At 58.4% G+C, this 19,233-nt stretch overlaps 1 protein-coding gene across 2 annotated transcripts; it reads right to left on the reverse strand.

The window, feature by feature from the left end:
- Nucleotides 1-3,195: 3,195 nt before the first annotated feature.
- Nucleotides 3,196-18,568, reverse strand: RGS19 (regulator of G protein signaling 19). Of its 2 annotated transcripts, XM_053958393.1 has the most exons (7): nt 18,475-18,489; nt 9,654-9,730; nt 7,028-7,164; nt 6,730-6,866; nt 5,264-5,338; nt 4,008-4,242; nt 3,196-3,474 (listed from the first exon to the last, which is right to left on the reverse strand). In XM_053958393.1, exons 4-7 carry the CDS (start codon nt 6,828-6,830, stop codon nt 3,286-3,288), a joined length of 600 nt encoding a protein of 199 aa, XP_053814368.1. In that variant the 5' UTR covers nt 6,831-6,866; nt 7,028-7,164; nt 9,654-9,730; nt 18,475-18,489; the 3' UTR covers nt 3,196-3,285. The 2 variants fall into 2 exon arrangements, with proteins under 2 accessions (XP_053814368.1, XP_053814369.1); XM_053958394.1 differs by lacking the exon at nt 9,654-9,730 and having other exon boundaries at nt 18,475-18,568.
- Nucleotides 18,569-19,233: the final 665 nt, after the last annotated feature.

The raw sequence follows: 19,233 nt of genomic DNA on the forward strand, positions 1-19,233 counted from the left end.
CTGTGTGTGCAGCACTTTGTTTTTCCAGCATGGGAACTTGACAGGCGGTCCATGTCCAGGTGGATGAGGTCTGAATAATGCCTGGAGCAGCAGAAAGTGAGATGCGACTTGCAGACACACCCTTGGTGTGTGAAGGCTTGTTTCTGTCACCTCATGGAACCAACCACTGGGCCATGGGTGGGCAGGACTGTTGACAGGAAACAGCTTTTGGGGCAGAGATCAGATCTTACTTTCCATCTTGGCAGCATTCACTGGATTTTGCACTGATTCCTTGTCATCTTGAGCCTTTAAATGCCAACAACATCATCTGCTGCAAAGATCAGAATGTACTGCCTAGGTTGTAACAGACTCAAAGCAGGGTGACACCAGCCACAGAAAATCCCACCCCAAACTGTTCAAAGGGAGTCCCAGGCACTTTCCTGTTTGTGCTCTGCTTGTAGCTTGACAGCTGAAAAACAGCATGGAGTTTCAGAGGAGCTTGCTGGAAGGCTCAGGAGGAGGGAAAATGCTGCAAATACAGGAATTTTTCCAGAGGCTTGGATCTGGACAAGGTAAGGGCTAGAGGGATGGGTGGGAGCTGTTAGCACTTAGCTGTAGAAGTGGAGGAGGTTTGAAGTGAGCTCAGAGCTGGTGCTTGGAAGGGGTCAGATAAGGAAAGGATCCTGTAGCAAAGCCAGCCCCAGGTGCCATATCTGCAGATGTGACCCTGTGAAGGAGAGATACAGAATCAGGCTCCTTCTGGGAGCTAACTAAAACCTGGTGGGGAAATTCCATCTGAGCTCACAACAGCTTTCAGCCAGACTTCAAAATCCCTCTTCTTTCCTATTCATAGCCTTTAACTGGGGTGAGGCAGCATTTAGGGGACCCCAGCAAGGTCTGTGGGTCTGAGGCTGCCCAGGAGCAGTGCTGTTCCCTCCAGCTCTTGTGCTGACAGGCAGGGCAGGAGCATTTCTCTCATGGCATCGCTTCCCTCTTCCAGAGTGAAAAACAAGTATTTCCACTGGCTTCCCAGCATGCCAGACAGCAGACATTGAGCAGAGACCTCGGAGATGTTTGGAGAGGAGTAAGCAGCCACATGAAAGCAGCGGAAAACGTGCTCCCAGCCCCTTTGAGGGCTGTGCTGCTCCGGAGGCAGGGATCCCACCAGCATCCTTCGCTCAGGGCTTTCACTTTACAGGGTGCAGCCAAGTCTCCCAAGAAGGAAAATATTCAAAGACGCTGACAACTCCTTTAAGCCTCACGAGTCTTGTGGTGAATGGGATTATTCAAGCCAGGCTTGGGAGGGAGCAGTGTCCTCGCAGTGATGCTGAAAAAGCTTCAGGATCTAAAACCCACGCTGACCACAGCACTGGCTCGTGTGCTGGGAAAGGGAGCCAGCTCTTTACCAGTGCCTCTTGCCTTTCTTCTTGTGTTCCTGTGAGGAGCGGAGCTGAGCTTGTGTACAGCCTTCTGACAATCCTGAATTAGGTACCAAGAGTCCCAAGCAGGAGTTTGGGAGAAGTACCATGTCATTTTACAGTTCCATTTTCTGGGATAACACCAAGGAGAGCCAGGGAGGGGAAGCACACTGCATAAGAAGGTGTTTCAGAAATAAAAATTTGCTTGTAAGGTGTTTAAAAAGGAGTAAGAGCAAGAGAAAAACTAGATTATCTCGTGGAAGGGGGGGGGGGTGTCTTTCCTGTGCTGAGACCTCTGTAGTGTGTGCAAGGGTTCTGACCTGCTGCCATGCTCTTGAACAGCTTCAGGGATGTTAAGCCTCCAACCCACAGGCTGGGGCCACATTTGAGAGTATTTCCCTTACAGAATAAACCCAGAACTAAAACTTCCCCTGTGCAGGGTGGGGATGCTGTAAGGTTGCAGACTGGGAGAAAACCTGCCAATAATAACAATACCGACATTCCTAATAAACCATTGCTGGTCTCTCTCAAAAATACATTTTCTTGAACTGTATTTCCAGCTTGGCAAAGAAAACTAAATTTACTGACATGAATTTCCACACAGTCATGCCATGAGGAAGGAAGGAAACAAAAACAAAAAAAAAAAAGCTGAAAGAATTGGTTTGTTTAAAAAATATGTTCAATAAAAAGCACTTCTTTTCTTTTGGAAGGGTTGAAGAGAGGAGGGGAAGGGATGGATAAATAAGAAACTGCTGTGGTGGATCAGGAAAAGCAAAGACTGGCAGCAAAAACCCTCTGTTGGCTTTGTTTCTGTGTGAAGGGCAGGGACAGACATGTTTTAATCCTGGATCCTGTTGCCTTCAGTAAATCATTCCTTGTGCTGTGCAAAAACATGGGAATTCAGTATCCTCCCTGTGACACTTCCCATCCTGTGTGGAGCCCAGGTCCCTGCTCCAGGGGTCAGGGCAGACCCCTGGGCTTCTCCCTGCTGGCACAGCAGGTCTGGGCCAGCTGGGAGCTCTCTCATGCAGGCGTCCTGGTGCCTGTGGGTTCTGCAGGAGGGCAAACAACGCCTGCACAAGTGAAACCCCTCTCTGAGGTCCATGAACCAAGGATGGAGGATGCTCTGGGTTTGGGGTGACCATGTGTGGTGTCCTGGGGCTGAAGCAGTGCTGATGTGTCACGGGGACTGGCAGGGGAGGCAGCTGTAAGACATCTCCTGCTCACCCCCCCAGCACATCCTCATGGTCCCTTATAGCACCTCAGAGCTCTGCCCTCTGCCCTATTGGGAATAAAACCAGCCTCTAGCACCACCCCCCTGCCCTTTGGGCCACCTCAAACAGCTGGAACAAGGTAAACCTGACAAGTTTTTATATGTACAGAGATGCTCGTCAACCCCCCCTCCCGCACCTCAAGTCCCCCAGTAAAAGCCAACCAAAAGAGCATTTAAAATTAAAAAAAAAAAAACCAAAAACCCAAACCAACAACAGTTGACATCCCCCCCACCTCAAAAAACCCCCAACCCAGTCCCCAACTGGGTCTCAGGTGGCAAACGGGGACGTGCCGTGTCCCCAGGTGTGGTGGAGATGGGATAAAGTGACCTCTTCCAAACAGGGTGTGGGGGGAGCCGGGCCCGGGCGCTGTCCTGTGCTCCCCCAGCTCCCTCTGGCCAGTGCTGGGGATGGGGCAGAGAATCAGTAGTATGAACTGGCCCAGGCTGTGTCCTGGGGACAGTCCTGGAGTGTGGCCCAGACACCGGGGTGACAGTTCATAGGTAAAAAGCTAAAAACTTGGTGAGGTCTAGCAAGGTGGGCAGCAGAGGGGAGGAGGCACTGACTGCCCCTGACCACTATGTCCCCACTGGTGTCCCCACGGCTAGTGGGTGCCCTTAGGACTCCGAGGAGGAGTGGGAGATGGTCTGGAGCAGCGATTTGTAAATGGCAGAGTTCAGGAAGCGGGGATAGGAGTCTCTGTGCATCAGCGTGTAGATCTGGAGCTGCGCGTCGTCGAAGGTGTGCGAGGACGGCTCCTGCATCTTCCGGTTGATGACCTCCCGCACCCGCGAGTCCAGGCTCACCTGGGGGCACGGAGAGCAAGTGGGGGCTGGGGGACACCCAAGGACAAGCCCCCGGCCCAGCACCCATTCCCGCACCCCCTCTCAAGGGAAATTGGGTAACAATGCAGCAGCAGATGTGGAGAGGCAACAGTGTGCTTCATCCCAGCACTGGATGCCCTGGTGGTTGGGGAGGGTTGTAGGGAGGAGTGGGGCTCTCTCTGGGTACCCCAGCTGGGCACAGGGAGGTGGGTTCGGATGGTCCCGCCCTAGGTACCCCCACTCCGGGGATGCTGCAGGTCGGGGTGCAGCATTTTCTCGGTCCGCTGGTGCCCTCGTGAGGTCTTGGCCCCGCAGCACAACCCGGCCCGCGGTCCCACTGCCAGCAGCGTCCCGGGGGTTTTGGGGGGCTGGATATCCCCTTCCCACCGCCGTTACCCTGCCAAACTCATCCCCAAACTGTCATAGGGCTCTGGCAGCAGTTGGAAGTGAGCTCTCTCCCTAAGAGCCCTCCCCATTTTAGCCTGAGCCCTCCCCTCAAAGGCTCTGCCTCCTACCTCCTTGGGAGAGAGAATGGAGATGTAGTCCTCGTAGATCATCCTGGCCTTCTCGTCGATGGTGTGCTTGTTGCACTCGGTTTTGAGCTCCTCACATGCCAGCCAGAAGAGCATGTTCTCCTCACTGTACTCAGTCCGCAAAAACTCCCGGAAGACGTTGCGCCCCGCCGGGCTTTTCATCAGCTTGTCGAAGGACTGTGCCCAGCCCTGCACCTCCTCTGGCGTGGGTTTGGCACTGACAGGTCCATGGAAAGGCAAGGGGATGGTGTTACAGCCAGCCAGGGATCCCACCGTGTCCCTCCTGCTCATCCCTGGTCCCATCCCAGAGGAACTGTGCCCGACTGTGTCCCCCATGCTCATGACGAGGCTGTTCCTGCTCAGGTTCTGGTGGTGCGGAGCTTTCAGAGGTCACTCCTGGGGTCTGTCCTGGCTCTGCTCAGCCAGGCTGGAGCATGGCCTTGCTTTGGGCTGGATTTCCCAAACTGGGATGTATTTTGGTGCTGGCTCTGCACAAATCCCAACAGGAGGAAAAGCCCTTTGGTGGAGAGGCAGCTCTGAGCCAAGAGAGACACACATGGGTCCATCACCCCTCTCAGCTGGGAGAGGAGAGAAGGGGGTGGGGATGGAGGAGGAGGAGGAGGAGGGAGGGAGGCTGTTTCCCAGCAAATGCTCAGTACCTGCTCAAGCAGGCCAGGTACACTCATTATCCATGGCTAATTAGCACATCTAACCCTAACACAGCTGTTCCAGGCACTGCACAGAGCCCCCATGGCTGGGTGTGTCACACTTGTCAGTGCTTGGTGCCAAGCATTCCTGGAGTGGGGAGCTGGCCCATCCCACTCCTCCCTGAGTGGACACTGCTGCTGCTTCCACTTCAGTGCTGAAACTCCCGGGAATGGCCTGTCCCCTCCTCTCCCTGTGGCTGCAAGATGCTCTTGGCAGTGGGTTTAAATGGCAGAATGAGGTCCGAAATCTGCTGAGATTCTTCCATGCCTCAGTTTCCCTTTGCAATGGGCCTGAGAGCAGAATCACAGTAGGATTCAGCCTGTGGCTCCAGATTCCCTGTTTCTTGGTGAGAACTGGGGATGAGCTGCTGGTTGGACACCAGGAACCCCTGAGCCCTGGTGTCCTGATCCTCTGCCTGCTGTGTACTCCAAGGGCACAACATAGTCCTGTCTGCCACGGAGAGTGGCAGAGGGCACAGTGCCATGCTGTGCTTGTCCCCCCCCAGCCCACTGCACTGCCCCTCCACTCACCACGCTTCACAGTTTGGGATGCTCTCCAGTTTGGTCTCCCGGGATGCCCTCCATGCTCGCTCTCGGTCCTCGTTCCTAACAGGGAGACAGAAAGGTAGTCAGGGGCACTGGGGACACACGCAGACCCCCCTTGACCCCTGACCACTGAATCTCCTCCATGGGCACCAGCACCCCCCACCCATGCCTTCCTCTCACCCACTGCCCTGGTGGTGCCCTGGTTCCCTCATGCAGTTTTACTGTCACCATGTGAGCGTGTCCCTGTGCTCAGGGGCTGCTCCACCACTCGGGCTGTGTGCCAGGGCCATGTGCCAGGACTGAGCTGAGCCGGAGTGGTCACAGCAGCCGGCAGAGGTCAGTGCTGGATCAGCCCAAGGCGAAGCTGATGTGTTCACAACAATTGTGAGCTGTTGTGTCATGAATAATCACCAAGAAATAAACAAGTGTTTATTGGTGATGTGCCAGCACCGGTCTGGCCTGGAGGCAGACAGTGGGATAAAAGTGCTGGGGCTTGGGGATGTGGTGTTCCCTGTCCCTGTGTCCCCTTGTCCCTGGGGGTGCTGGTGGCACAAGTGGAGAGCAGCCATCAGCCAACTTCCCCTGGGCCCGTGAATTCCGGTGCCCAGCAGTGACCGCAGCCCTTCCTGCTTGCGACACCGTCCCTCACTGCTCGCACAGGACTGGCTGTGCAAACCTCTGCCCCAGCGTGGGCAGCTGGGCTGGGTGAAGCTGTGGGCATGTCCCTGCCTGTGCCACCCCCAGGGCTCACTGCCTGCCATGCCTGAGCCCCACTCAGCAACCAGCACTGCTTGCTCCAGGAACAGGATACAGGAGGGACAGTTGTCCCATCTCTGGGATTTCTGCTCCATCTCTGCTCTCAGGCTCTTGCAGAGATGAAGGAGAGACACAGCACATGCCACCAAGCCTAGGGCAGTGTCTAGCAGGGAGATGCATGGGGCTCAGCTCCAGGGTTTTTTACTCCTCCAAGCTCTTGGTGGCTGTAAAGACCAAAGCTGCTGCAAAGCTGGAGTCATCAGCAATCTCTGAATAAGCAGACGCTGAGGAGGAAGAGCAGATGGGCTCTCCAAAATCTGGGCTATCCAGAGAATAAGGAGCTGGAGATCCTCAGTAAGGACAGGAGATGCAGATGGAGGCAAGCAGCTGGTTCCATCCTTGGCTTTGGGCAGCGTTGGGAGGGCAGGGCTGGACTCTGTGCCCACTGCTCCAAGGCAGAGCTTCCCGGAGGGCTCATATGGACTGGGGCCATCCTTCCCTGGAGACCATCAGGGCAGCACTGGGGAGTCCCACTGCTGCTTTCTGCTCTGTGTATTCCAAGAGATTGGGCTCAGGAGCAGCAGCCACAGTGCACCCAGAACTCTATGACCTGCCCTGCCTACGGGGTGACAAGGTGGCTGGGTGATGCTCACTGAGCCTGCAGGAGCCAGGGCCAGCTGGGCAGTGGGACGTACCAGGAGCAGCTGCAGCAGCAGCACCAGCAGAAGCAGCAGGCGTTGGGGCGGTGGTTGCTGGCGGGTTGCACCGTTGTCGGAGAAGTCTCATGCCGGGACATCGGAAGGAGTGACTCTGCGGACGCGGGTCCTGCGTACTGGAAGGCAGGAGGGTGGAGAGGGTCAGGGAGCTGCCAGTGATCAAACCCCATCTTGTGCAAGCACACAGAGATAGAGGAGCAGCCCCCGTGCAGTGACTTGCTGTAATTTAGTTTTGGCTCCTGCTTGCCACCCTGGCCCCCGGCTGGTCACTCCTCACCTGTGTCCCAGCCTCATACACGGTGGACGGCGTTGGGTCGTGCTTCAGGGGCTGTTCTGTCGCTCTCAGCCCCTCCCAGCCCGCGGGTGAGCTGTGAGACCCCCTGGCTAATGTCCCTGCCACCTCCTGGATGGAGCCTGTGGGGAGGGAGAGGAGTGGCACCATGTTACTGCACAGAATCCCCGGCTTCGAGCGGCTCCGGGGGCTGCTTAGTGCTGGGGAAAGCCCTGGGCAGGTGCAAGCGAGGGCAGGGCAGCAGGCAGAAAGTGCAAGAAAAGGAAGTGAGAAGGAAAGTAGAAGAGGATATGCACTGGGACATGCTCTGCCAGCCCCCTGCTTTGCCTGGGATCCCATCCCACACTTTGGGGACGCTGTGGGGCTCACTGCAGGCAGCAGTGGGGCTTGGCAGGATGAGGGGCTCAATGCTGGCCCTACACACCCTGGCCATGCCCTGTGCCACGAGGAAGTGTGGCTGAAATCCCTGGTGTCTTCAGGCATGGCATGGGGAAGTCGGAGCTGCTCCACGGCATCACGTGAGTGGAAGGAAATGGTGGTGGTGGTGAGTTTTCACAAACCTTGTCCCATGCCACCTGCCTGTCCTTGCCAACACCACTGGCTCAGCCTGGAGCAGGGATGCTCCTGGGTAGGAGAGATGCTGGGCTCAGCATGGGCAGTGGTTATGTCAAGCCACAGCTGGCTCTACCCCTGTGCCTTGCCAAGGGTGATGGGCAGCAATCCTGGTCCTTCCCCTGCCAGAAGGAAGGAATGGGAGCAGAGGCAGCAGGCAGGGAGAGCCCCTGGACATCTCAGCCTCAGCATCCCCACCTTGAGCAGCCCCAGGCCTCAGCGTCTCAGGTCTGAGTTTTGCTGTTACTCAGCAAGGGGACAGAGCAAGGCTGTGGGATGCAGCTGGGGACACAGCTGTCCCCAGAGGCCTCCATGAACCCTGGGGGTAGAGCCCCACCCTCTTTCCAGCACAGCCATCACCCAGCAGTGCTTTCCTGGGCCCTCACAAACCCTCCCACAGTCCCAGTGCTCCCACAGGAACGAAAAAGGAGAGAGTCTGTGTTTCACTCCCAATTGTCCCTATTTATAGCCCCAAGTGCTGGCAGGATGGCTGTGACCTTGTCACCCGGTTCAGCAGCAGCTCTGCTCCCTCTCGCATCGTGCTGCCTTTGGGTCCACTTAACCCCCCACTTTTTCCCTTTCCTTTGCCTCCCCTGGCCCAAACCACCTTCCACTCCCAGCACCCTTCTTCCCATTGCTCATCCCATGGCACCCAGCACTGCCGGGGGCTGCGGCACCAACGGGAACTGGGGGCGAGGCTGTGGGAACGGGGTGAGCAGGACAACCTGAACACTGGGAAAACCCAGCTCCCTCCCAGCTCAGCCTGGCTCTGCCACAGCCCTGGGCCATGGAACGGTTGGACTGGGAGTGACTGAGGGACTGGGATGTGGGGACAGTGTGTGGCTTTGCTCTGCGGGGACATCCAGGTACTTCGCTTTGCTCGTTGGCCAGAGCTGACCTGCAAGTGGCTGAGCCAACACAGCAGGAGGGAGTGGCATCCCCTGGCAGAAGCATCCCCTTCCCATGCCAGAGGGTGCGCTCAGCACCTGGCCAGGAGCAGGATCAGGTCGCTGCCCACCCTGGGTGATGTGGGACACACCCAGGGCCATTCTGGAGGAGTGTGCTGTGCCATGGGGAACAGGGAGAAAGGAACTGTGGGCCTGCACAGGGACCACAGGGACCTTGTCTGATGGCACCAAGAGGTGATGCTGGTGTGATCCTTGCTGGCACCAAAAGGCAATGCCAGCACATCTGGGTTGGCACCAAAAGCCAATGCCAGCATTTCTGGATTGGCACCAAAAGGCAACGCCAGCACACTCTGATGGACACCGAAAGGCACTGCCATCATGGTCTGGATTTGCAGGAATGATTTCCAGCACCCTTTAATGCCCCTGCCACCCCCACCTCCCCACGCTGGCAGGGGCTGGGTGCCGTGGGGCTGTCACCAGCTGCCCCAGTGCCAGGCCTCCCCATGGGGCTGCTGGGGCTGGCAGATAGGGAAGTGCCAGAGGGAAGGCGAGGGCGTGCGCTTGAGGCTGCAGAAAGAGGAAGGATGACAAAAAGGGGACATTTCCCCACAGAGAGAAGAGAGCCCCAGAAGCCACCCTCCCTGAGCTCCCTAAGGCCCCTATGAGTCTGGGAGTCCCCATGTGCCAGGTGTCCCTGGGCTGTGCCAGGTGGCATCACACGCCTGTGATGTCCCCATGATGTCTGGCACCACACTGTCCTCTTGCCAAATGGAGTGGGGACCCTCCATGCAACCGGACAAGACAAGCTCTCCCCAAAATCACTTTCAAAGGGGGATCTCCCCTTCTAGCAGGCCTTGCTGAGATGTTGGCCCCATCCCATACACCTGCAGATGAAGTTCCTTTTGCCCTGCTCACCCTGGGCAAAGCAACCTCCCCCCGTTCTGCAGCACGGGGCACAAATCAGCACCCACCTCAGTGCAGGGGTACTCCCAGCACAACCTGTGCTGCCCCCTGATGTGCCCACTGACCCTGTGCCGTGGGTGCTGGGAGGACTGGGGGCTGTGGGAGCAGCTCTTGTGCTGTGTCCATACCTGCAGCCTGGCCATGGCACCAGCCAGGGTGACCCCGGCTGGCTCAGGGGGTGCGCGGCATCGCCAGGACCGCCGGTCTGCGGGCAGGGAGGTGGGGGAGAAAAGAAGAGAGAAAGAGAAAAGAAAAGCGGCTGAACACATCCTCTCACAGGAAAGGGAGTGGTAAGGGAAGTGGCAAACTCAACTGAAGAGTTCAGGCCTTTTTTGGGAAAGCCCCAGCCCGGCCCAGACGCTCTCCTTGCTGCTCCATCATGGGGCCAGCTGCCCCATCGAGGGGCTGAGCCAGGTCAGCCTCCTGCCTCCCAGGAGGGCTGGATCCGACAGCACGAAGGCTACCGAGATGGGGCTCCCCAGCCAGGACTGGCACTGATGGCAGCTTCTCGGAAATAGCCCGGGCACGCTGGTGCTGGAACAACCCCGTGGCCGAGGAAGTGGCTCTGCCGAGAGTGACAGACAGGATGTGTCCCCACGGTGCGTGCAGGGTGCACCGAGGTCCTCGGTGACCAGCCGAGGCCACTTCAAAGCGACAGTGCTTTCTGCCACACTGTGCTTCCGATGTCCCCGGGCTTCCAGCACTGCCCGCAGGGCACAGACACCGGCAGCGAGGTGGGCAGTGCGGGAAAGGGGCTGTGCTGAGGGTGGGCTGAGTCAGAGCCGCCGGCGGTGCCTCCCGGCAGCATCGTCCGTGCGAGGTGGGATGCGGCAGCCTGATGCACAGAGCGCAGCCCTGCTCCCTCGGCCAAGAGTGACTCACAAACAAAGTTGTTTTTTTTTTTTTTTTCCTCTTCAGGAAAAAAAAAAAAAAAAAAGAAACAGAAGAGAGAGAGAAAGAGAGGGAAATCAGCTGCCAACCTCCGTTTTTTTTATTAAATTCACCCTCGGCACTGCTGTGGGCAGAGAAGACTCCAGCCCACAAGCGACCAACACCGCTTGTGGTCTCTGCTGGCGGCTGCCCCTCAGTGGCACGGTCTCACCGCAGGTGAAAAAGGGCAGCGAGGGGAGAAAGGGAGGAGGGATGTTGGCACCCAGCCCCGCTCCCCTGGGGCAGCACCACGTGCCTGTTATCAGCTCATCCCAGCGCCCGGCTCAGCGCCGCCGCTTCCCTCGCCTTCCCCGGGACCCGAGTTATCATCTCCTCTCCTCCCGAGCCCGCACACCCGGCACCCAAAACCCAGCGCAGTTGTGCTGCTGCTGTCCCCAGCGCCACTCCACCCGGATGGAAACCTTCCCGTCACCCAAAAGCCACCACCGGCCTCAGCAGCTCCGTCCTCTGCCGTCACCCCCTGGCGCTCCAGGGGCTCAGCCGGGCTCTGCTTCTCTGGGCACCTGAACCTCATTTATTCCCCAGATGGTTTTCCAGGATTCCCTTTGCTGCTACAAGGCAGGGCGAGAGCTGGGGCTGTCAGGATGCAGCCACGCTCCCACGGCCTCCGGCACCCCCAGCTCACAGGCACCGAGAGTATTTTTGTTCTCTGGCCACCTCTTGCCACTCTCCACCCCAGGAAAAGACCTTCCCTTCGTATTTTATGGGTCAAAACCAGGACAGCAGCTTTACTGCTCATCACAGAACCCTGCAGGGATCATTTGGGTGGGGACAACAAACAAACCCCCAGTGACAACAGAGACACCGTCCCTGTCCAAGTCCCTGTCATAGCCCAGTGATGCCTCAGCCAGGAGCAGCACCGGATCTGAGCCCTCTCCATGCCTTGGAGGAGCTGCAAACACCCATCACCTGCTAGACCAGCCACGCTGGATCAGCACAAGGAGAGCTTGGCAGCCCTGGCTGCCCGCGTGCCGCTGGATTCTCCAGTGTCTAATAAGGCTCAGCACAGCCTGCAGCTTCCCCACCCCCTCCCTGGCATTTTCCCAGGAGGTCCCAGCACCTCTGATCTCTGCCAAATTTGGCTGGAACCAGCCACTGAGTGCAACCAGAGACGAGGCAGCCCAGCAGGCAGCTGGGGTGGGCGGCAGGGGGCTGGCACCGCCCGGGACCCCTCTGCCGGGGTTACCCCACGGTAACAGCCGAGGCAGCGCCGCCGAGCCCCACAGCTGCCTCCCGCCCCCGCAGCCTGTCCCAGCCACCTGCCAGCAGCACAGGAAGTTTTAGGAGTTATTTTTAGACTCGGTTTTCAATCCAGCCCCCTTAGCAATCTTTTAGAAAAAGATTAAAGAGGTTGAGGGCTTGAGCCCCTGGGCTCTGCGGGATGGGGCTGGGCTGACCCCGATCCTACCAGCACAGAGGTGCCAGTGATCCCTGGCAGTGGCTGGGTGGGCTCTGCTGGGATGAGGGCGTGGTTATGCCCATGTGGCTGCACCCTGCCGTGTCCTCGCTGCCCTGCGAGCCCACGGCACTGATAAAGAGTCCACAGCACTGATAACGCTGCAGATGTGCCCACACATGTGGCTGAGGCAGCGGTGGCCAGTGGGTACCTTTGGGGACAACCTCTGCCCTGCCGTGATTTCTCTGCCGTTCCCAGAGGCTGGAAAGGCAAATCCTGCCTTTCTGAATGCCTCCCCAGTCCTTAACACCACGAGAGCTGACAGCCCCTCTCCTGCCAAGATGAGGATGATGCTGGGGTCCTTCTCCACACCAGCTATATCCTCTTCTCCCAGTGTATTTCTGCTTGAGCATCCTCCAAGAGGACAGACCCATGGCTCTGTCCTGGCACCGCTGGGCAGCACGACAGGCACAGCGCTGCCAGCACCCACCCCCCTGACCCCAGCTTTTGCACTGAAACAGAGTTAAATATTTTATAACATAAAAATAGCCCCATGCCAATCAGCTGGGGGATTTAGTAAGGCAAGCCCTGACAATGATGTTTCTAGTACTAGAGGTATTGTGGTGTTAGGGCAGGCGCCTGTTCCGCCTTGGGTAATGATCGGTGGGAAAGGAGCAGACAGATCAGTGATCAATACTCAGCGGGGGCTAAACGGATGGAGGAGCCTGGTGGTTGATGGGAGGGAAGATCAGAGGAAAGGGAGGGATATAGCACCGGCATGGCCAGGGTAAGAGCTGAGCTGGGCGGGTGGTGGGGTGCTCCTCGTTCATAGCAAGCTGCCAGGCCCCTGGGACCACAGGACAGTGGTAATCTGAGGGATGAAGAGTGGCATCTTTCAAGGAAATGAGGAACCAGACAGAGAACCAAGGCAGGACTGGGATGAAAAGGAAGAACTCTGCATCACAGGGCAAAGCTGGATCAAAGGGCTGGCTTAGCACAGCCCTGAGAGCTCCCAACACAACTGAGGGATGATTTTTCCCTCAGCCCCAGTACAAGACCAAACCCCACTGGCTGCATGCAGAGCCCTGCATGGGAGGCACCAGGAGGTGCAGGAGGAGGTTTGGGAGCCTGTGCTGGCACGGGCAGGAGGTGAGTGTGACCACGCTGAGGACAGGTCTGGCCCTGCTCTCCAGCCACACTTCCCGCTCAAAGCGTGGCCCCAGGTGGCATTGATGTGGTCAGGGCAGGGCTGAGCCTGGCTCAACCAGCGGTGGGACCAGCCAGGCCAGGGCCACACCAGCAGCTGGGGACAGCTGGGGACAAGGGGAGCACGTCCCAAATGCTGCACCCAGGGGCGTGTGCCCACCATGGTTTATTCAGCTGTGGGTGCTGCTGCCTGCGCGCTGCCAGCCCTGACAGATGCCTTTGGAGGCCTGGCTTCAGGCAGATGTCACTTTGTGCTGGTGGGGACATGTACCAGGGTTGGGACATGTCCCCAGCACCAGTCCCTTGACTACAGCTTTCAGAGCCGGGCTGTCACTTCTACCAGCAAAACTTCCTCCCACATCAGACTTTGGTCCTGCATTGAAACAGAGGGACTGGGAATGAGCCCCCAGGACTCATCCTGCAGGCAAACATCCAGGGAAAGGGGCATCTGGTGACCCAATGCCCTCCCGAGTTCTGGAGAATCCCAAGGGTCACAGGTGACCCCTGTGGTATGGTCATGGTGCCAGGACATCAGTGAGGCTCTGTCACAACCCACCAGAAGGGATCAGGGTGAGCATTTTGTGTCCTCTTAATCCAGCTGCCCTGGTGATTTAAAGCCCAGCCAAAGGGGAAGATTGATGGCAGGGTTCAGCTCCATCACCCCAGGGAGGAGCTGGCAGTGTGGGGAGGAAGGAAGCACTGTCACCCTGTGTGGCCCCATGCCACAGAGGTGGCCCTGGGACACTGTCTGGCAGAGCAGCTGCTGCATGCCCCTGCTGCCAGACACAGCACAGCCGGGGTGCAGGACCCTGGCCATGGTGGGTGCCCATTGCAGGCATTCTGGCTCAGATGGTGGGGGTGGGCCTTGCAGGGGCCCTCAGTGAGACCCTGATTTGACAGGTCATGGTGACACCCTTTGCTGAGCCCCTAGGATGCTGCAGGGTGCAGGTCCCATCAGAGGACATGAGCTACTGTCACAGCAATACATTTCTGCGGCCCCAAATCTGCTTTGCCAGCTCTCTCTTCCTGGTGAAACCCACACCAAGCTCTCAGGCAGCATCTTCCCCTGGTTTTTGTTGGGTTTTTTCCAGTCTACCTTGAAGCTTTCTGCCTACTAATGCCAATATGTACCTGTTTGTTCTTCCCCTGCCCTTTGCCCTGGAACGCTGCTTGGGCATTCGCCTTCTGTCGAGGAAGCTACAGCCCTGCTTGGGTTCAAACCTGCAGGACGGGGAGCAACTGGAAAACCCAAACCCTTGCCCCAAACCCTTTTGCTGAGCCCCTTTAGGCTGAACCAGCAGTGCTTCCAGCACTGGGGGTGGGCTGTCAGTGCAGCCACAGCCTGTCCCCTGCACCCAGAGCCACAACTGTGCACAGGAATGCCACGAGCTCCGCTCCGTGCCCATCCCGTTGTTGCCCTGGAGGCTTTGCAGCATTTCTGCCTCCAGAGTGGGCAAGTGCTGACAAGTGAGTGTGGAGTGTGGTAAACCTGTGCCCCCAAGCCCAGCGTGTCTCCACAGCTGGAGCAAAGAGCCCTCAAAAGGTCAACTGAGGCTGGTTCCAAGTGGTGGGAGAACTGGAAGGGCGGCTTGTTCTAAAACTCGACCATACATTTTCCTGCTGTCAGGAAACCCCCTTTTTTCCATGTCTAAGATGAATGGTGAAGCTGAACCCCAAAGAACTTTGTTGTTGTTTTCATTGCTGCTCCACCCTTCTTCTGGTTAAATTTTGCTCTCACGAAATGGCCAAGGGCAGGAGGTTTTGCAGGATGGGTGAGTGGCAGAGCACTCCCTGTGTCTCCTGGTACACTCACCCAGAATGACTGAGGTCCCATGGACCCAGAGGAGATGATGGGATGGGCTGAGGCATCACCCTCCATGCCCTGCACAGTGTCTGGGGAGGGGAAAAATCACAGGCAGGAGGTTTCTGTTACTGGTCCACTCTGAAAAAGGAACCCAGTGGATTTCCAGCCAAAAATAACAGAAATAAAATAATTCTCCATGCTCCCAGGGAGCGCTTTTGCAGAAGGGTGAAAGGTTGATCAAAACTCTGGGGTTGCTGCCTTGTTTTACATGGTCCTTGGGATCTGGATGGAGCCAGGATTCTGCCTTCACTAGTTTTACCCCAGAGCCACCAGCTCCTGTGCCCCAGGTCCTGAGGAAGGCTGGGTAGCTGCACAGGGAACTCACCCCAGGGCTTGTGAACCAGCACAGCCAACGGCTCCTGCAGAGCATGCACAGCTGGATTTAAGTTGTTTGATCCCTGTGAGAAGTTCTGGATGTCCTGAAACCCGTGGGAGCAGAGGGGAGAGCTGGCCAGTGGTGTTACCAGAGTCACCATCACAGCCATCAGATGGCCACGGCAGTGAGGATTCAGGATTTTCTGCAGGTCACCCTCCCTGTGCTGCACGGGGCAAACCATGGAGTGGCAGCTGGGAAAGGAAATGGGCTGGCTGAGCCCAGCAGTGATGGGAATGAGCTGGAGGAGGCTCAAGTGGTGCTGGTGCAGGATGGGCAGTGAATAGGGAGATGCCTGGGGCTGGATGCCCGTTCCCTGAGCTGCCAGAGCTGGGGCAGTGATGACACCACAGAGCAGCTTCCCAGTCTGTGACAGGGTGTTTGGAGTCCCTGCGAGTTCAGCTCCTTCCCCTCTCACACCATGGAAAATGTCGGACACTTCCCTATCCTGTCCTCCCCACAGGTGAAATCCAGATTGTAACACATGGGGGGGGATGCAAAAAAAAATTGCTGATAAGGTCCAGGATCTTTTCTTCTCCCCAAAATAAGTGACAACCATGAAATAATGTATAAAACCAGCTGGATTTAAATCCCCCCCCTCTCTGAACAGCTTCTGTAATGGAAATGCAGAGAGGGATGTGCAGATGAATAAGGAACTGAGCAATAGGAAGTCTTGGGCGAAGGCCGTGGGCACCAGATCACTCAGAACCTGCTGTTATTCCAGGCAAGAGCCCACATTGCTGAGCCCTGAGTTTGGCATGGCAGTGGGGATGCCTGCTGGCCTTGCTGTGCCCTGCCTGTTCTTTTTTGGGGTGCTCAGGCATGGCCAGGGGTTGGTGCACAAAACTGATCCAAGGAGCAGGAGGAGTTGGGGGGGAAAGGCAGAGTGGCTCTTACCTCCTCCTGAGCTTTCCAAAATTCTTTTATCCAGAGGATAAAAATTTGGGGGAAAAAAAAAGAGGAAAAGCCCCAGCAGCTCAAGCTCATGCAGAGCTTGAGGAGTGACACAGCGGCTGCTTTGCTACTCCTGACCTGTTGCTCACAGGGAAGAGCTCTGAGCACTGAGCTCACCCACTCACTTCGCATCAGCCCAGCTGAAAGCCAGGTCCAGCCTAAAAGCAAAGACTAGAACTGAAGCTCAGCCAAGATGGGAGAGGATGCACTTCAGGAGATGGCCGAGATGGGCTGCTCCAGCACCTGGGCAGACTCAGAACCAGCTACCCTGCCAAGGTATTTTTCTCCCTTACTCTTTCTGGGTTTCATTTGAATTATTTATCTGCCTTTAGTTCCTTCTTTTTTTAAAATAATAATATCAAAACAGGTGCCTGCACCCTGACTGAGATATATTCGTGTCACTAAACTCCTGCTTCTCCACTACAGTCCTGTGAGGTGGAGGTTGTTTAATTGCTGAAGAACATGACTGTATTTTGATCAGTGGCTTGAGTCATTTGTGGGGCAGGGCTGACGCGGAGCAGCTAAAATCCTTGTAGGGAAGTCTGATGTGGCGCTCTCCCTTGGGAGATACTCTGAAATATGTGCCCACTGGGGTGACCGTTCTCCCAAAGAAAACGACGTGCACCAGGCCAGCAAATGCCACGGCTCCGCTCATCCAGCGTGACACAGGATGAGCATCTCCACCGACGGGGATGGAGATGCATCCAGAGGGGAACGAACTCCCCTCGCAGCAGGGGAATCCCTCCCACTCGCTTAACACGTTTTGTTTAGTTTCTTAAATAAGGCCGTGGATCCGTGCCAGAGGAGCCTCATGGAAGCGACAGGGAGAGGGAGCTTCCCAGGGAACCTCTCGGTGCCCGGGGACATGCGGTGACCCGCACGTGGCACCTTGACCTGCACACGGCACCATGACCCGCACATGGTGCGGTGACCCTCACATGGCACAGTGACCTGTACATGCCACTGTGACCCACACACAGCACCGTGACCCACACACAGCGCAGCGGCCCACACATGGCACGGTGACCTGCACATGGCACGGTGACCCACACATGGCGTGGTGACCCGCACATGGCACGGTGACCCGCACAAGGCGTGGTGACCCGCACATGGCACGGTGACCCGCACATGGCGTGGTGACCCGCACATGGCGTGGTGACCCGCACATGGCACGGTGACCCGCGCACGGCGTGGTGACCTGCACACGGTGCAGTGGCCACGCTGGCCCTCTCCATCCCTTGGCCACGGAGTCGCAGAGCCAAGTGGCAGCATCCCGCGATGCCGCCCACGTGATGGGCTCGTGTTGGGCGACCGACGCATGTCACGTCCCTTCGGGCGACAGCCGCGTCCTCGACACCACCGAGGCAGGTCCCTCAGCCAACCCTTGGCCGTGCCGCTGCTGGAGATCCCCGCGGCGACCGGAGCTCGAGGCTGCCCTGACCTCAGGCAACCTTCCCGAGCCCCGGTGCTCCCCGAGCCCCGGCGGGCCGGGTCAGGGCTGCCCACCGCCCTGGCGAGGCTCAGCACCCTTCGCACGGTGCCCGGGGAGCTGCACGGGCAGGGAGCTCTGCCCGGCCGAGCCGCTGCGCGGATGCTCCGGCGCCGCCCTGGCACCCACCTGTGGGTGCAGAAGAGCCGGGGAGGCCCCCGGAGGGGGGATCCTCCCTGCAACCCCCGCCCCGGGCTGGGCAAACCCCGGTGCAGCCGGCCCTGCGGCTGGAGGGTGCCCCCCTCCTTCCCCCTCTCCATCCTCCTCCTTCTCCTCCTCCTCCTCCTGGCAGGAGCCCTGCCCTCCCCTGGGGGGATGCGGCGGGGAGTTCCCCCTCCCTGCTCGGTGCTCGGGGTCCCCCCGCCCCGCCAGCCGGTCCCCACGGAGCATCCCCCCGCCCCAGCGCTCGCACATGGGGTCGGTGACAGGCAGCAGCCGGACACACGGACGCACGGATAGACAGACAGGCACGGGCAGGGCTCTCCATCCTCCGCGGGGCTCGGCTCATGTGGGGGGAGCCGTGCAGGAGGGAGGATGTCCGGGGCAGGCGTCCATGCAGGGGGAGCGTGCAGAGGGGCTGGGGGAGGAAGAGAGGGTGGGCAAAGCGGGGTCCGCCGGGGGAGCGAGGCTGGGCTGGGCACCGGGCGAGGGAGGGGGCGATGGGCGCGCGTCCCCCCCATCCGCGGCAGCCCCTGGCCGGGGCGCGGGGTACTCACGGGCCGGGCATCCGCGCCGCCGCCGCCGCCCCCGGCCGCCGCCGCTGCGCTGCCGCCGGGCTGGGCACCGGAGGGAGAGGGAGCGGCAGCGGGAGCCGAGCGGCGGCGGCGGCACTGCGCAGGCTCCGGCCCGGCCCCGCCGGCCACTTCCGAAAGCGATTGCAGCCCTGGCACTTCCTCACGGCGCGCACAGACACCCACCCGCACCACCCACGGCCCCGGCCCCCTGCGCCAGCACCAGGCACCCACTGCTGTGCCCAGCACCGGCATCACAGAACCAGCGCTGGGACCCAGTACCAGCACCCTGCACCCGGTACTCGCACCCTGCACCAGCGCCCAGTGTCAAATATTGGCGCACAGGACAAGCACCGTGCTCTCACTATTGATAACCAGCACCATGCACCGAGTGCTGGTACAGTCCCAGTACCACGCACCCACTATTGGCACCCAGCACCAGCATCACGTACCCAGCACTGGCTCCCAGTACCAGCACCCTGCACCCAGTACTTACACCCAGCACCAGCATCGTGCACCAATACTGGCACCCTGCACCAACACTGGGGATCCCCTCTGCCCCTCTGGGGTGTTCTCCCATCCCCAGGGGATGGGGAAGGGCTGTCTGTGAAACTTCCCCCAGACTGCTTCCTACCTAAGGCTCCCTGCCCAGGAGTGGCTTTCCCTGTGTCAGTGGTTTCTCTGCTTTTTTTTTTTTTTTTTTTTTTTTTCCTCAAAAGCGGGGCTTATACATCACTAAAAATA

Source organism: Vidua chalybeata, chromosome 17, assembly GCF_026979565.1.
Source record: "Vidua chalybeata isolate OUT-0048 chromosome 17, bVidCha1 merged haplotype, whole genome shotgun sequence".
Classification (NCBI taxonomy): domain Eukaryota; kingdom Metazoa; phylum Chordata; class Aves; order Passeriformes; family Viduidae; genus Vidua; species Vidua chalybeata.